The sequence below is a fragment of the Asparagus officinalis genome, chromosome 7 (assembly GCF_001876935.1).
Source record: "Asparagus officinalis chromosome 7, Aspof.V1, whole genome shotgun sequence".
Taxonomy (NCBI): Eukaryota; Viridiplantae; Streptophyta; class Magnoliopsida; order Asparagales; family Asparagaceae; genus Asparagus; species Asparagus officinalis.
Window position 1 is genome coordinate 1,042,144 of NC_033800.1, and position 19,067 is coordinate 1,061,210.

The 19,067-nt window shown below is 36.8% G+C and overlaps 1 protein-coding gene across 1 annotated transcript in view; it reads left to right on the forward strand.

Moving 5' to 3' along the window:
* The window catches only part of LOC109851034 (DExH-box ATP-dependent RNA helicase DExH11), a 34,421-nt gene continuing 21,861 nt past the window's right edge, over nucleotides 6,508–19,067 (forward strand). Inside the window, exons 1-11 of the mRNA XM_020421141.1 lie at nucleotides 6,508–6,610; nucleotides 6,685–6,915; nucleotides 7,014–7,271; nucleotides 7,356–7,613; nucleotides 7,697–7,768; nucleotides 7,973–8,054; nucleotides 9,108–9,292; nucleotides 9,966–10,073; nucleotides 12,116–12,217; nucleotides 12,537–12,737; nucleotides 12,857–12,967. Coding sequence (XP_020276730.1) covers nucleotides 6,781–6,915; nucleotides 7,014–7,271; nucleotides 7,356–7,613; nucleotides 7,697–7,768; nucleotides 7,973–8,054; nucleotides 9,108–9,292; nucleotides 9,966–10,073; nucleotides 12,116–12,217; nucleotides 12,537–12,737; nucleotides 12,857–12,967 — 1,512 coding nt within the window. The 5' untranslated portion in view covers nucleotides 6,508–6,610; nucleotides 6,685–6,780. The remainder of the gene's footprint in view (nucleotides 6,611–6,684; nucleotides 6,916–7,013; nucleotides 7,272–7,355; nucleotides 7,614–7,696; nucleotides 7,769–7,972; nucleotides 8,055–9,107; nucleotides 9,293–9,965; nucleotides 10,074–12,115; nucleotides 12,218–12,536; nucleotides 12,738–12,856; nucleotides 12,968–19,067) is intronic.

The window sequence follows — 19,067 nt, forward strand, 5'->3', positions numbered from 1 at the left end:
CTGCAGCCACGTCAGCTTTTTGCCATATAAACAAAAGTTTTCTCTTTTTTCCATGCGAACCAAACACAAGAAAAATAAATACATTGCTTTCCCACCATTTTTTTTTTTTTGTGCGAATTAAAGCGAAACAGTCTATTTCTTGGAAAAGTTTGGAAAAATCAAAACTTATGTTTTTTGTACATAGAAATGCATTTCCCTATATCTAGGAAACGAACCAAACAGCCCCTTAAATAAATTTATCAGATTACAAAGTTTCTTTTAGTATAATGTTAACTGATGATATAACATTGGTCGATTAGATCGGCCAATGAACTATATTTCTACAATATAAATAAAAAACATTATGGATTTATAAAATTTAGAATAGATGCCGTGTAGTCTTACCTCTTATGAATGGAAATGGATATATAATACAGAGGGACAATCGATAGATATATAAGAGTAGTCTTTTTTGTTAGGGTTAATTGCGAACAGAGTTTGTGTACTGTCACCCGATTGTGGGTAGATTCCCTACAGTTCTATTTGTGTATATATCGGACAAATTTTCAAAACAGCCCTGTTTGGACTTTTATTCTCAAAAAACGACCTCTTTCGAACTTATTTTAAAAAACCGATCTGGTTTCAGCCCTGACGCTGAAACCAGCTCGGTTTTTAAAAAATATTTTACCGAAACTTCACGGGAGTTAAACTCCCGTGAAGTTTAGCAGAATTTTAACATACAGCTAAAACTTCACGGGAGTTCAACTCCTGTGAAGTTTTATTGCTTAAACAAACTTCACGGGAGTTAAACTCCCGTGAAGTTTTATTAGTTGAACAAACTTCACGAGAGTTCAACTCCCGTAAAGTTTGTTACAGTGCAAAAACTCTACGGGTGGAGTTTCAGTCAAATTTTTTAGAGAATCGCTCTCTGAAAATTTACCTCCTGTAACTCCACGGGAGTTGAACTTCCGTGGAGTTGCAGGTTTTACAAAACATGCATAGCAGCTTGTGCATGTTCTGTATATACGTAACATAACTCATATAAGTTATATTTACCTGTTAACAATAATTGATCTCATATACACTAAATTACAACAATATATACATAATTCAACCATGAAATAAGCACGAATCAAACAATACTCACAAAGAGTACATATATAAACAATAATTGATCCACAAAAGTATAGTATTTGAAAATTCATAAAAGTTACTGTTATGGTAATTTACCATCCAAAGATAGAGGTGTCGGGAGAATGTCTGCATAAGCCCAAGAAAGCTATGGTCCAAACCAACTTAGAGGCTCATAAGCCCAGCCAAGGTCAAGTCTCTCGACCAGACGAGCAGATAAGCCATATTTCGATCAAGGGTCATCATTACCGACTCGAAGTGCGGGATCAGTCGCCCCCTCACAATTAAGATGACTCCTCGAGCAGTCGACTCGACTATACACCCAACTCGTCTTGACTAAAGGAATAAGAGCCAACCAAGTTCACTTCAGATATCAATCGACAACAATATTGATTAGTCCCATCAAGATTTTCATTTTGACAAACCTCGTGCCCAAGCCGCTTATTCTGCTCACAAGTTATTTCCCAGAAGTTTGCCATGATGTTTCTCTGTGCACTAATGACTTTTCCTCCAATCACCAGCTGCCACCTGGAGAGAGAAGGACGACCACGCAGCCAACCTATCATACACCCTACCTCTTCTATCAAATCCAGGATATAGAGAAGCCGGTTCTCTCCTGTATTCCAATGACTTCCCTTCCAGTCCCCAGTCGACATCTGGAAGAAGAAGGATGACTCGGCACCTCTACTTCTCACCTCTCAGCCATCTCCTGTGTATGACCTAAGCTGAGGGACAACACAGTCAGAGGCAAGGGACTATAAAAGGAGGAGAAAAGATGAACGCAGGGGGTAAGTGATTCTTTGGCTTGGCTACTTCTTCTTCATAAAAACCAGGAACCTACCTTGGTTAAAAAAGAACTAGAAAACTCTCAAAAGAGTACGCTCCGAGGAACTCAATAGCCCGAGGACCTTCCCCCAAACCTCACTCAAGCTCCACAGCTAACTTGACCGTCGGAGGTACCACGGGGGAAACAAGCCCCGTACTCCTGCGATTCTTGCATGTGCAGGTCATCAGCCCACCTACCACGGGGGAAACAAGCCCCGTACTCCTGCGATTCTTGCATGTGCAGGCTATCAGCCCACCCCCGCGCGCTCAGACTCAGGCGTAAAGTCGGAGGAGGAGTTGGCCCCAACATCCATCCTCTCCCTTCTCCTCAGCGCCATCAGGATCAAAGCTGCATCCTACGGCGGACAACCCCCATCGACTGTTTGTTCACGAGCATCAACAGTTACAAATTTTAACAAAATAAGCTCACATACAACCCAAAATAGCTCCTCTCCTCCCTCTCTTCCCCCTCCCCCTCGCTCTTCCCCGCCCCCTGCGTTCTTGCTGATGAGCCTCGATTATCTGAGTATCCGGTTATGTATGAGGCTGAGAAGCACCGGCTCCATCAGCATGCGAAGTGTCGGCTCCATCAGCATGCGAAGTGCCGGCTTCATCGTCACGTGGCCGTCGTCGTCGTCCATCAGCATGCGAAGTGCCGGCTTCATCGTCACGTGGACGTCGTCGTCGCGTGTACGCTTGCCCAAATGATCAAGACATGTCCTCACGGTCTGCAAACTTGTCGACGTGATGTTTGGTGGGAAAATTCGAAGAAGACAATTAAGAACAAAAATGTGTTATTCACTCTAACTGATTTAGATAAAGAATGATTACAGCGCTCTTAATACAATTTCTCTCTAACAAACTTTAGAAAAGAAATTATAAATCTTCTCAATCGGAATCCCGATCTAAAAAGAGAAGAAGATCGATAGAGATCCTCCCCTTTGTTTAGGTATGGGTTCTTCACGGTGGGGATGGAGTACCTCCCTCGAATGTTCGTATCGAGTTTGCTCTCCGTTGATGATCCGAACGTCTTGTTTCACTAGAACGTGGTTGATTCCTCTTGATTGACGTCGAGGATAACTTGTGTGGCAAGTTTGAAAATAACTCTTAATGAGTTTAAGAACTCAGAACAAGTTTAAACTCTGTAACATAGTTAATTTGAATCAAAAATTGGTTTATAAGCTAAGTAGAAAAGCTCCAAGAATGGCTCCTGATGATGCTCCAGGCCTTCCAAGATCCAAAGATGCTCTAAGAGATAATTGTCGGTCTCAATTCTCCAAAAAGCCAGCCCCCGAACTCAATTCTCTGAAAATCCCTCCAATTGTGGGGGAAAACAGTTTCTAGAGCCGTTCAGCTCGAGCTTGAACGAGCCAAACGCCAAAAATGGTGTTCTGGGTTTTAGACTTGAAACGCAGAGTTGAGCCTGTTTTAGGCTGAAAATGTTATGTTCGCACAACGTTGTAAATCTGAAATGTAGAGATGAACTCTGCGTTTTGAGTCCACGAACTATGCGTTTTCAACTGGAACGCTGGGGATGAACCCTGCGTTTTGAATCTGAAACGCAGGCATGACCTCAGCGTTTTGATGTTGCGACACAGGACCGACCGACCTCTGCTTTTTAACATTGCAACACAGGGAGGACCTCTACGTTTTGTTGCTGACACACGGGGAGGACCTCCATGTTTTAGTGTTGCAACACAGGGAGGACCTCTGCGTTTTGTTCTGGAAACGCAGCCACGAGCTTTGCGTCTGGACTTGAACACTGGGGATGAACCCTACGTTTTAAACTTGAATGTTGGGGATGAACCCTGCATTTTGCATCTAGAACGTGGGCATGAGCTCTGCGTTTTGACTCTGAAACATAGAGGTGAGACTCAGGTGAGCTTGGTAAGCTTCAGGCTAAGTCTAATATTCAGGCGAAGTCCAGTCTTGCAGACGGACTTCGGAACATAACTTAGTGTGAAGAACATGTCATAACTTTCAATGTAATCGTCGACTCTCCTTGGCGCAGGAGGAATGTATTTGTCTCGGACCTCCATCGTTCAATCAATGCCTTCAAGAGAGCCCAATCAAGTCTCACCCATTTTATTTGTGAACACTCAAAAAAACCTGCTTGACGAACATAAAATTGGACCTGTGGATCTGTCGAATCCCAGCTCGAATGTGCACGAGTATGATCAACTATAGTAATGCTCTAGGCCTGCATATATTAAATAGTGTAAATGTTCAGTAACAATCAATAACTTAGAAAAAAATGATATGATTAAAAATAATAATAATGCAATTTACCTCCTCAGAGTCTATCTTCGCGGATCGATGTCGATCTTGGTCATAAAGGACCTCATATGTCAATGGTCTCGCCTCCATAATGTAAATATCTGTACATAAGCATTGACTTATAAATAAAGTAGAATAAAATTAAAAATTAAATAAATTGTACCTATTAATTGCTATCTATTTGGATTGGTTGGTCAATGTGATCTATTATGGCCCGGTTGTCTGCAATATCCACACCTATTTTTTTGGAGCTCATTCCCGCCTTTCATCCATCATTTTTTTATGCATACTAATCGCAGACGTCCGGGTTGTGGGTTGGTTTATATAGGGGGCGGGACCCAGAACAAGTAGTCGGGGTTGCCAACTCGACTATTCTATCACTTAGCCAATTTCCCATTCGAACTACTGGGGGGTTACCACTCTCTACTTAATGGTCGAGGTTGGGAACTCTGACCATTTCAAATTAGGCATTTCGAAATGGTCGGGGTTCCTGTAGGCTGTCTAAAAATCACAATAAATAGCTGATCCCCATCAAACACCGATGATGGAAGTTACAATCTGACGACTTCCAGAAGGCTATAATTTGAAGACTTTCACGTGGATCGATGAATGTTACAATCTGACGACCTTCGCAACAACTGATGAAAGCTCTAATCAACAGCCTTCACAATCAACATCGAGAGTTACAATCTGACGACTCTCACATATCAAAGAGCTAAAGCAAAGATTACAAAACGACGATCTTTGCAACGCTTTGACAGAAAGAGACTACAAATCGACGGTCTCTTCAAATCAAGACGTGGAAGTCATCCCCACGTACCAGCATCAAGATGCGCCGCGTTCATAGCCACGAACGCAGCTCAAACGCAGCTCCAAAAGCTGCAAACGCAGCTCAGATTCGGCTGCCAACGCAGCTTCCAAATTGCTGTAAACGCAGCCTTCAAACGCTGTAAACACAGGTCACATCCAGCTCCAAACGCAGCTCAGATTCGCTGCCAAACGCAGCTCTTAAATCGTACAAACGCAGCTTTCAAATTGCTGTAAACGCAGCTCAGATCCGCTGCCAAACGCAGCTCTTAAATCGCTGCAAATGAGCTTCCAAACGCTGCGTCCGAGCTTCCAGATGCTGCGTTCAAGCTTTTAGGCATTGCGTTTGGACACAGAATCCATGCCAGAACACGGGCCTGCAGCTGAACGGTTCCAAAACCATTTCCCACGATCTGAGGGGATCACAACTCCACTCAGGAGTGATTTAAGGGGCGGTTACATCCCATTAGCCCCACTTAGGAGCGAATTAAGGAGGTAGTTACACCCCTTAATCCCATATAAATAACTGAAAATCAATTCAGTTCGGGGCGGTCTGTTGGGACTCCTTGGCAGCAGAGGCTGAATCTTTGGGGCTGGCATTTTCGGATTTGGGACTTGGCAGCAAAGGGAGAGATCGACATTCATCCTTTGGAGCATTCCTTGAAGCCTTCGGCCTTGGCTTGAGAACCGATTCTCGGTTTAAATCAACTCTTTTTCAAGAGTTCTAAACTCGATCAGAGTTATCAACTCATCAAGAGTTTTAAACTTGTCACGCAAGTTCTCCACAACGTCAAATCGTGAGGAGAAGACATCGTTCCAGTGAAACAAGACGTCGGATCGTCAACGAGAAGCAAACTCGACGCGAGCATTCGAGGGAGGCATCTCATCGCTACCGTGAAGAACCCAGAATTAAACAAAGGAAAGAATCCAGATCATTCTCTTCTCTTTTGTAATCAGGAAATCCAATTGTAATCGAGATTAAAGGAATACAAATCAATTTTCCTTCGTTTCATTTACTGCAAATTTTCCACCAAACAGTTCCCAACCCCGACCAATTTAAATATGTGTTTAAATTAGTCGGGGTTTCGAACCCCGACCAATTAGGTTACCAAATCGTCAACGACGTCCAAAATAGTCGGGTTGCCAACCCAGACTAATTAGAATCGCGTTAAAAAAAATCGACCCACTTTCTGACCATGATGCTGATGTGACGAGAAAGTGAGATGATTTTCGTAATAAAGTTTGAATACAGTCGAAATTTAAGGATAAAATTAGGATTGTGTTTATTTAGAAAGTTTCTTCTAAATGAATATTCCTTGACACTTAAAAACTTTTACCGACTAGAGAGACCTATTTCAATAGTGTGGGTCATAGCTACCATGGTGATCTGAGGGAGTCACATCAAAATACATGTGATTTTAGGGAGAAATGACATTTTTACGTAGACTATACGAGTCCATTGGGCTCGACCAGAACGGGTAGAGCCCGCTGCGATACTGGTTCCTCTCGGGAAGTGTTTTCGGTCTTCAAGGCCACACACCCGTCTCCGTCTTCTTCCCCCTTTCGATTTCAGTAGACTTTCGAAAAAGAAATACCGCCACGCCACTAGAAATGACAACAGCTAGAGCTAGGGCGCGATTCCAAGACAGCGTAGAGTAAAGAGAAATACCGCCACTAGAAATGACAACAGCTAGAGCTAGGGCGCGATTCCAAGACAGCGTAGAGTAAAGATATAGAGCCTCCAAAGTACTCATCGTTCCAATGGATCGGATCACTGCAGCGAACGAGGTCGCCTTCAGAGTAGGGTTTTCTGGCCACAGCGGCCATCTAAGGCTCGAGCCCCTTCCCCCGGTGGAGCGGTCGAATCCTCTGAAATCTCTCCCCGATTTCGTCCTCGTAATCTCTCTGTTTCACTCTCTCCCCCTTTACTCTCACTGCTTCCTCTGCTCCGCTCTCTCGTTTTAAATCTTTTTTTGTTTTACCTGTCGCTGCAGCCGCCAGCGTCCCTGCAGGAAACACCGGAGAGCGTGAAGAAATACCTAGAGGAGAAGTACCTGCAGCCGAGATTGGATCCCGATGAGTTCTCCGTCGAGAATAGTGGACGGCAGTGGGATTTCGATTGGTTTGATCGGGCAAAAGTGCCGCTGGAGCCTTCGGCTCCTCGGTCCCTTGTCGTCCCCGCTTGGGAATTGCCTTTCAGGCGATCCAGGAACAAAACTCCTTCGGGGGCTTGGGATCCCGCCTCGATTGAGGTACACCACGTAAACGCTCAAGTTTAACTTAGCTGTGGTTGCTTTCTACCTGAAACTAGCTCGCTTATTCTCTGCTAATTTCAGGCAGACGTAGCGGAGATATTAGGAGGAGCCCAGGATTCTGGTACAACACCACGGATGCCTGGGCCTGCGAAGGATTTTGTAAGGGGGAGCGTCAATAACCGCCCTTTTCGCCCGGGCGGTCTTGTTGACTCACCTTCGGAGAAATCTCTTCCCGAGGGTGCTAAAAGTGGTGATTGGGTGCACGAGATTGTTGACGGCGGTGTTGCTCAGTCTGTTCCTCCTAGTTTTAAGAAAGGACTGGATTTAGGCTGTCTCAAGGTATCCATATTTAGTCTGACAATTTATCCAGTGGGTTTAACTCAGAGTACTAAAATGGTAGCGCTCTCTTTCATGTTTTGAAGCAACGCCCGTGCCATTGGAAGCTTGTTGACAGTAAGATCTCCACTACTACGAGTGTTTCTGGGAAGAATCTGGTGAGTTCTCTCAGCCGAACAAGTAGGTTGAACCGTCACGGTTATTACTGTGTAGCTTGACTTCGTTGTTGTATGAACTAAATGGTTAAGCTGACTTGGCTGTTTGAAATGCAGGGATATTTCTTGTAATCAGGGTTGATCCCTCGTGGTTATTACTGGTAGATGCGTGTTTGTCTCTAACTGTGAATATCTGCTTGTTTGCAGGCTAGGTTGTCTGTGCAATTTGATGAGTTATTCAAGAAGGCTTGGGAAGAAGATATTGTTGTTGAAGGAGCAACAAGTGACGGTGAGTTGTTGTGGCTCCTGCACAACTATGTAAAACATAATTCTTGTGTCATGTTGGAATTTTGTTTAGTACATCATGTATTACTGGAGTAATTCAAATAATACGGCTTTCTAAAAGAGTGGCACTCCTAGTAATTTGCCTGCAGGATGGCTATAGCGTAACTCTCGTGTTAGTGTAGTCGGTTTTTCTTGAATGCATCCTTTCAGTTATTGCTTCTCCCGAAGAGATTTTACTATACAGGAACAGCTTGCATAATATCTATTTGCATAAATATTTCCTGTAACCTTTCAGCAATACAGCTCAAAATCCATTTCGTTGATGATATTACCCTTGTGAACGTAATTGCTAGTCTGGGAGAGTGGTTCATTATCTTCTTAACCAGAGTTTCTGCACAGAAACCGCGTGAAGGGGAAGGTTGAATTTTTCGTTGGTGACTAATCATTGTTTTCTTGTGTTGGTCACTAGTCATTGTTTTCTTAGACCTTACATTACATTGTAATTCGATATCCATTGGTAGATTGCTGTTGTCAATTCTGTATTGTATATGAAGTTCTGTAGCAGTTTGCCTTTCGCTGCCTATGCTGCTTGCATCTTTTTATTGCCTTTCATGGATTTCTTATATTCTCTTTTTTGCATTATCATTTAATTTAAAATCAGCAGAATTTGTTTCTCTATAAGCATTAAGGTAGTTGTGCTGCTACCCTGATCTGATTTTATTTTAGCGAGATGTATCCACCTATCGCATTTTCTATTCTTTACCTTTTGATATCTTTAAAAAAAATCAAATGGTCCGTTCAATTGATTAGAAAATTAAGATGAAGTATGATGATAATCATGTTTACTTAATTGTGATTTTTTTTGTAAAAGGAGAATCCTTTTAACTAGAATTTCATCAAATTAGAACAATAAAAATTATATCATCAATGTTTTGTAGCTAAACATGTATGTTTTATGTGTTTGCCACATACTTGTTAGACATTCAACTGATGACTATGGAAATATCTTCCTGTGCATTCCTTTTGACATTACTTACATGCTTAAGTTATTTTACAGATCCGGTTTCTGCTGACAAACAAGTCGAGGAAAAAGAGGATGGTATTCTTGACACTATTCCTATTTTTGATACTAACCCTAAATCTGAATCCTTCGATTTAGACAAGATTCTACTGGAGGAACCAAGAAAAATAGATGCAGAGCTACACAGAGGGAGCACAAGTAGTAAACAACAAAAAGGGGAGGTATGATTGTTACTGATTTATTTTTTTTGGGGTTGCTTGAAACTCATTTGAGTCAAAAAAAAAAAAAAAAATCTCGCTAAGCATTTTAAACTGATTTACGAACCATGCCTCATGCCTAACTTGTAACTTTTGCCTTGCTGGCAATTTGCCCAATCTTGTTGCATTAATTACCACTGACCTGTATTTTAGACATACATACATGTCATATAATTTATTTTTTAAAAAATAATAGAAACGGCAGCCAGTGCATGTGGCTTCCATAAGGGGTGGGGATAGTTGGACCTAAACTACCTACCTAGTAGCACGAGGAGGCTGTTTCCATCACTCAAACCCATGATTTTCCAAGTTACGACAACCGTACCATTTCATCAAGTGTTATATTCTGTTATTTTTCTCAACCATCACACTTCTGCATATGTCTAACATGGAAAAACTTCGCAACAAAATGCTTGTCATGGCATGCTGACATTATATGCTTTCTCTCTTTTTAAATTGCTTGTTGCTTTTTTATTTCAGCTAAGACCTATGTTCCGATTTATTTGTTTAGCAGACCATATTATGACGTCATCTCCAATCACATGTCTTTATGAGGCTTTCTTTATATATTTCTCTGCTGTCTAAAAATTGAAGTTGCTTTCTCTTAAGAACTTGATGATCGTGGGCACCTTTGCAGGCTTGGGCTCTCCCAGGGGGGAATGAGGAGATTGCAAATCACTTTGATGAACTTGTTCCTGATATGGCACTTGATTTTCCATTCGAGTTGGATAAATTCCAAAAGGAGGTATAAAGCATTTAATGTTATTCATATACTACATTCATTTTTTTATGTTGTTTTAGTACTTACCTAGATGATTCCCCTTTACGTACTCTGAATATGTAAACCTTATTTAAAATAGATGTCAAACACTTAATATAGTAACATCTTAATTATAGAAACCCCCCCATGAACTTTTGGTGGGGGGGGGATGCAATATACCTCCATCACTTTTTTATCACCACTACCCCGCCCCCCCCCCAACACCCCCGACAAAAGAAAAAAGGGGGGGGGACTTTTGGAGTTGTTGCACATAATTCACATGAAGTGTTTTATTTCACTAAAATTCACAATGGAAAATTCTCATTTAATATCTAATTAGCTCCATTGATTATAACATCTCATGCGGTAAACACATGCCAAAAAAAGATGGAATTCCTTTAACTATTTTCCTCTTTCATAAAAGGATATTTTTTTGGATTAAGAAGGAAATTTTATTCTTCTTTTGTCACGTGCTTACCGGTGACACGTTAGAGTTGATGGTGCTAATATGGGGATTAAAAGATAAATTCTCAGGTAATATTTAGTGAACTAAAATAGTTCATGGGGGTTATGTGTAATAACTACTAAAGTTTAGAGGGGTTTTAGTCTAATAAAAAAACGTTGATGGGGGGTTTACTACAACTCCCCAAAACTTCATGGGGGTTTTCCTGTAATTAACCCTATATTAACTATTAATTATGTTCTGTTCATACAAATGTTACAATGAGCTGCTGATCAGATTCATCAGAACAATGATTTTTTTAAAAGCTTGCTACATGTGCATGTCACACGTGGCCATGAAGCAACCATCTCATGACCCTCCTCTGCAAGGAAGAAACAGTTATGATATGTGCTTGTGCCTTCATAGGTGATTTTGTTAGTGAAATTCAGTGCGTGAAGAGACATGCCTTCTTTGCCAGCATAACTTTCTAGATCTTCGTCATGAATTTTTTTTGCAGGCAGGTATCAGGAAAAAGTTCTTCAAAGAAATTCTTATTAATACTATACATCTGCCAGTTGTTCTCAAATCAATTATACGTACTCTGGGCTATATATTGTTGATTAGGAGAGAGAAATATACTTTTCTAGTTCAACTCTTATCATAATGATCCGTAGAAAATCTCTTAAGAGTCCTTTTTTCCTTAATTAATCTGGATAGATGGATTTTTTTCTTCTTCTCTGCCTTGAATTTATAATGATGTTACTAAGCACAGCTGTTCTGATTTCCTCTTATCACGCCATTCTGACAAAGTGATTGTAAGTCAGATAAAATCAAATATTTGTATTGTAGCCATCCATTTTTGTGTTATTTGACTCAATTCTCTTTTAGCATTAGTTGATTGGACTGTGTACATGTGGAATGTTTTGATCATTTTAATTGTTGCTATATGAGACACTTTCTGGAAAGAGGAGGTTTCATTTTCTCTTCTGAATTTCCTATTCTGGTATAGTTGGAAATTTCACTCCGATGTCACAGACAAATATTAGAGTGAATTGCTAAAGCAAAGTGTGTTATTAAACTACATTGCATGGCTGGTAATCGTCTTGGGCGTATTTTACTGTAAATGACGACCAGGTCCTGAATTTTAGTGAACTACATGGATTTTTACATAAAAACTCTGTTTAACTAAAAAATAAAATTTTAGAATAGCAAAACAAGAACATAAAATATTGCATAAAATAATAGAAGGAAACAGACATTGGTTTCTCCACTTTCCCCATAGGAGGCTTTGCCATTATTGCTATTGCATAATTTTGTGGGAATATTATGCAAAAGATGGAGCAAGAAAATTAAAAAAGAAACAGAGTAGTCAATAGGAGCTATAATTCTTGGTTGTTGTAAGTAATGGTTTTACATGTCAGAAGCTACGAAAATATAATAATGGCTTCTGTACATGATCATATTATGTGATTTTATATTCACTATATTCTGGAAATATACTGGTGGTTGTTTTTTCTTCCCCTGATGCACCTTCTGCAACTTACATATTGCATTGTATGAACATGCTTCTGAAAATGGAATGCAGGCTATATATTATCTTGAGAAAGGTGATTCTGTTTTTATAGCTGCTCATACTTCAGCTGGAAAGACAGTTGTTGCAGAATACGCATTTGCTTTAGCATCAAAGGTATGTTTTACTTTCAGTTTGTGATAATGATTACTCAAGCATCATTTGTCATTCCCCCATGTGTTTAGAATGGAGTCAGTCGACTCGTTGTTTTGAACTCGTGGACTGTTGTCTTTCGTCTATATATTTCCATGCAATTTGCAAAGGAAAAGCTCAGTGATGGTAAACTATAATAGCAGATGTTATTTGACCTAAATTTATGACCAATTTTTCAAGAACTCTGCATAAACATTAGCCTTGTGATAAACAATTATCACCATACCTCTTAGGACTCTGCACAAATTTGCTGATATCCTTAATAATTTCTCATATTGTGCAGCACTGCACTAGGGCTGTGTATACTGCTCCAATAAAAACTATTAGCAACCAAAAGTATAGGGATTTCTGTGGGAAGTTTGATGTTGGTCTTCTTACTGGAGATGTTACCTTGAAGCCAGAGTCATCTTGCCTCATCATGACTACTGAAATTTTGAGGTCAATGCTTTACAGAGGTGCTGATATTATTCGTGATGTTGAATGGGTAAAGAAACCTTCTTTGGGTTTTAAATTTTTTTAATGCATACTGGAAATTCCATTCCTTTTGAGGATCTTTGTGTAATATTTAAGAAGGCCTTTGTTTTATCTCTGTTGTGCATACAGGTTATATTTGATGAAGTGCATTACGTAAATGATGTTGAAAGGGGTGTTGTTTGGGAAGAAGTTATAATTATGCTTCCAAGACATGTCAATATTGTCCTCCTTTCTGCCACGGTAAATGTTCCTCTGGTATCTGCAAACCTATATTCCAATCTGAAACTTAATCTTGAGCTTCATATATTTTTCTCTCAATTGTTTGAAACTGTTGGAGGGAAGTGGCCCTAAAAAAAAAAGAAACAAAGAATTGACATACAAATTAACTAACATCCAAGCCCCTTAACTGAATAATATCCATCACAGCGTCTTTCTCACCCTTAAAATGCTTTAGAGGAAAATTATATTTATATCCTTGATTTTTTTCTTAAGAATTATTTTTTTGCTTCTTATCTTTTCTCAATCTCTGTTGCAACCTTTGAATTATTGATTAATTCTTTAGTCTTTTCTGATATCTGATATATCTATGTTTAACGGAGAAATATTGATAGCTGAAAGGCAAATTCACAGTACATCAATATTCAGAAGGGTTAAGCATTGAATTATTGACTCCACGTCCAAATCCTAAAAGAAATGAGCATAAGGTTGAAAAAGGGGGATATATTTTTTCTTCTACAAAGTCTTAGAACCCTAAACACGAAATATCCTATTTTCTGAACACATCCAATCCTTGAGGTTACCATCTAAGACAAAAAACCTCATCACAATAATCAATGGATTCTCTAAGTACCTTTTTAACAACTAATTTAAAAAAAATAATAAAGCAATGAGCTTTTGTTTGCTAGCAATTGCCATATGAAAGTAACCTCATATTATAGTGTCAAGCTGTTATATTTAAAGCAAAAGGATGATTCCAGTTATAATATCGCCCCCTCTCTTCCTAGATTGCTCCCTTCTGCCTTGTTTGTTATGTGAACCTTTGTAGATTAGTGTAATAATTAACAAAGTAATGGAGATTATTATAATGTTAGGGGGCTAAATTCTAAATAATGTCTCGAAACAAGGTCTTAACTAGTTCCCTAAATTTGGACTTATGACTTGCGCATCAAAGACTTGGGAGGTTTAGTACAAGCAACATACTTGTGGAAAGCTTGACATTGGTTATAATAATGGTACATTTACTCATTTGCCAATGGGTCAAAATGAACGAAAATGAACAAATATCGTGAGTTGTAGTTTACGAATTCGTGAATTTTGAAATTCATGTACTTAATAGCCCATGGAAATTGTAAAATTTTGAAATACAACATCAATAATTAACCCTTTATCCCAAATTTTTGGGGTACATGAATACTATTTTTCTATACATTCTATTATGGGTAATCTCCTATGTTAAGTTAACTATTATCATATCCTTCCTAATTGCTCCAAATCAAGTTCTTTTAGGTCTTCCTCTAGATCTCTTTATCCAATTAAGTATAATGTTATCACATTTCCTAACGGGTGCACTAAGAGGTCTCTGTTGTATGTGACCAAATCATCTTAGTTAAATCTCTCTCATTTCATCCTTAATAGGAGCAACCTCAAATTTATTATGGATTCTCGTTTCTTATCCTATCTGTTAGTGTATACCCACAAGACCATCATAACATTCTCATTTCTACTATGCTCATTTTTTGCACATATTATTTTTAATTACCTAAAATTCCGATCCATGAAGCATTGTTAGTCTTATAACCGTCCTATAGCATTTTTCCTTTAATCATATTCTACGATCATATAAGACTCCAAAAGCGTTGCTTCATTCTAACAGTCTTATTATTTAATTGCCCAACATTCTTAAAATTTTGAAATACACATGCTTAATTGACATTTGGTTAAAACAAACGAAAATGGACAAAAAGGGTCATAGCCTATGGAAACCGCTAATTTCAAGTAGACATAATTTATTGGTACTAGATCAAAACAAATAAACAGAGAAAAAATTATGGGTTAGGCCATGAAAATCAAGAATTTTGGAGTATGCGTACTTATTTTCCATTGGATCGAAAAAAAAATAAAAATGAACAAAAATCGTGGGTTATAGTTTATGAAATTGTGAACTTTGATTATGTGCTTAATTTTTATTGGTTGAAATGAATAAAAATGGACAAAAATCACGGATAATAGTCCTTATTCATGGAAATTTCAAGTTTGAAATTTGAAATTACGCATTTGCCATTACCATTTGGTCAAAAGAACGAAATTAGTCAAAAATCATGGGTTATAGCCTATAAAAATCATGAATTTTGAATTATGCGTAATTAATTGTTATTTGGTCAGAATGAAAAAAATGGATAAAGATTGTGGGTTAATAACACAAAAATCATGAATTTGAAGTACAGGTATTTAATTGTCTTTGGGTCGAAATAAACGAAAATGAAAATTTAAAATACGCATGCTTAATTGCTTTTGGGTTGAAAAGAACGAAAATGGACTTACTTTCCATTAGGTCAAAAGAACACAATATACTTATTTTCCATTAGGTCGAAATGGACACAATGGCAAAAATATGGATAATAGCCCTTGAAATTGTGAAAATTTGAAATACACATGCAATATTGCCATTTGATCAAAAGAACAAAAATGGACAAAAATCAGGTGTTATAGCCCATAAAAATCATGAAATTTGAAGTATGCTAATTAATTGTCATTGCGTCACAACGAACAAAAACGGACAATGATTGCCGGTTAAAACACATAAAAATCGTGAATTTGAAGTACACATATTTCATTATCTTTAGGTCGAAACAAACAAAAATGAAGAGTCACAAGTTATAGCCGATGAAAATCGAGGAATTTGAAGTTCCCATAATTAATCGACATTGGATCGAAACAAAAAATGACAATAGTCATGGGGTAGCACATTGCACACGCGAAATTTTGAAGTACACATGCTTCATCGCCATTGGGTCGAAAACAACCAAATAGACATTTTGGATTATAGCGTATGAAAATCTTAAACTTTTGAAGTATGAATATTTAATTATTGTGTAATTAAAAGGAAAAAATAGACAAAAGTCATAGGCCACAGACCATAAAAATCACAATTGTACGTGTAAATACTCGTCATTGGATCAAAAATGGACAAATATCATGAATTATATCTCATAAAAATTGTGAATTTGAAGTATGCATACTTAATTGCCCGTGTCAAAACGGATGAAGATGAACAAAATTGTGAGTTATAGCTTATAAAAATCGCTAATTTTAAAGTTTGCATATTTAGTTACCATTGGATTGAAACAAACTAAAATGAAAAATATATCATGGGTTAGCATATGAAAGTTAAAAATTTTGAAGTACACAATACTTAATTACCATTGGGTCGAAAACAAACGAAAATAAATGACACCATAAAATTTGAAGGACGCGTAATCAATTGTCATTGGGCTGAAATGAACCAAAAAAAGAAAAAAAAGTCATGGGTTATAATCATTGAAAATCGTGAAATATTGAAGTATGCATACTTGATTGCTCTTTAGTCAATATAAATGGACAAAAATCATAGGTCATAGCTTATAAAAAATCACGAATTTTAAAGTATTCATAATTAATTATCATTGGGTTGAAACGAATGAAAATAGACAAAGATCGTGAATTTGAAGTACGCATACTTAATTGGCTTTGGTTTGAAACGAACAAAAATGAATGAAAATTGTGGAATATAACTCACAAAAATCTTGAATATTGAAGCTTCCATACTTAATTTATATTTGATCGAAACAAAAGAAAATAAACAATGATCATGGGTTAGCACATGAAAATTGTGAAAATTTAAAGTATGCATTCTTAATTGCCATTGGGTTGAAGCGAATGGAAATTGACAAAATCATGGTTATAGCCCATGAAAATCTCTAATATTTATGTATAATTTATTGTCACTGGATCAAAGCAAGAAAAAAAGAAAAGAAAAAAATCATGAGTTAGCCCATTGAATTTTTGTTCGAGTACGCGTACGTAATAGCAACGGGGTTGAAACTAACAAAAACAAACAAAAATCATTGATTGTAGCTCACAAACTCATGAATTTTGAAATACATGTACTTAATTTCCATTGAGTCGAAATGGATAAAAATCATGAGTTATAGCCTATAAAATCATGAAGTTTTAAAATACAAATAATTAATTGTCATTGCATCAAAGAAACAAAAATGAACAAAGATCATGGCTTTTAACCTTAAAAATCATGGATTTGAAGTGCGCATATTTAATTGCCTTCGGCTCGAAACGAAAAAAAATTAAAAAAATCATGAGTTAGAGCTTATGAAATCGTGAATTCAAAATTTGCATACTTAATTGCACTAGTTGAGATAAACGTGCAATGTACGTGATTGAATATCATGATTATTTAAATTGATAAAAATAGAATAAAAATAAAAAATAAAATAAAGTTTTTTATGGGGTTGATCAACTAAATAATCTTTCTTTTAAATGAAATATTGTCATTGCTTCATCCAACTAAGATTGCCGCTACGCGATCTACTATTTGTGAGTTATAAGCACATTGATCTGGCACAACATCTTTGTTTATTAGTATATTGAAGTCTTCAAAAGATGAATGATCATCATTCAATTCGCAAAGAAATTTTACATATGAATTTACTAGCAAAATGTCCATTAAACTTTTAGTTGTGGTTTGACTCATTCACATTAACTTTTAGTTATGATTTCACTCATATTTACATTATCTAATAATAATATTCTCATTCAATTTTATAGCTCATTCTCCGTTCCATAGAAGTAAAATTAAAAGTATGAAGGATTATTTTCTTGCGAATTAAGAGTATGGAGATTATGGTATATTTCATCATGTGCTCTAAATATTAAAAAAATTTCTTTGATGCAAGGTCCCTATCAAATCTTGTTCCTAAACAATATGAATGAAAAATGATATTATAACTCACTTGCCTGGGGTAATTGTATTGTGTATAGAACATATACAATAGTTTCGTGTATTTTCTGGTTCTGACAAAATACACGAGTGATAGTCCCGTATATTTTCTTACTTTAATTACTTTTGTAATTAATGTTCGCTAATTACACGAGACTATTAGTCCCGTTTATTTTAAAGATATTTTTTTTTTGCAAAAACGATATTTTTTTGCCAGTCTTGATGATGTGGCAAAAAGGAGGTCAATTTTGTTAATTATTATGTAAAACAGTTGATTTTGCTAATATTTTTTAAAAAATAATCTTTTAAAAATTCTTCTAAAATAAACTGTTAATTCAAAATATGAAATGGGCGAAAAGTCCTAAACATTCTCGTGATTAATTGACCCATAAATAGGGGGAAATAATAATTAAAATGAAAGTATATTTAAATTGAATCTAACAAAGTCACAGAATGAAGCATGAAATGGATCCAAGAAATTATTAAAAAACAATTAAAGAAACAAATTTAAAAAAAATATGAGATTGAGGGATAGAGGGAGAGAAGACCTCACCGACATGAATTCTATTTCTCTCCGAACGTGATAGCGAAATTGGTGAAGAATGAGTGAGGAGAAAAGTGAACAGAATAGGTGGCAAAATGAGCGTGCTTATATAATTAGGTTATTAAGATATTTGTCCTGAAACCTTAAATACATACATATTAGTCCCTAACATCTTTGTTGTTCATTTATAACGATATTACTATTCAGTATTAAATCAATTTTATTATATAAGATTATATAACCATTTTTAATAAATTATAAAGTATATATATGGAAACCTCGATGCTTATAGTCAGTCGATGGGCTCCACTAAATATGTTAATTTTACATTATAGTTTGCTATTAGTAATACTGTTGGCAATGTCATTACTTTTCCTTTTTATCTTATTATTCACGTTTTTCTGATGTAAGTTATTTTTTGTTAATCACTCAATTGACTATATTTAGTTTTATAATATCAGATGTTAGAATATTATCTTCTGTTTAAAAAGTGTTGACATGATTTTTTTTTAAAATATATACACATACTAGCAATAATATATACTTCAATTCAATTCAAACATTTGCTTGAAGCCATTTAGAGTGAGATTTTTTCTACACAAGAATGGTGCTATAGTGATTACACAATCCAAAAGTCAAAGAAGAAAATTTTACAAAGGAAAAGTAATTTAATATGTCAAATTAACAATTAATTTATAAAATATACATGGGCAGTGCATATAGTTATAGAAAGTAAGGTATATATCTTCATGAAAATTTTATACCAAGTGACCAAATATAATAATCCTAATTTAAACATAAAT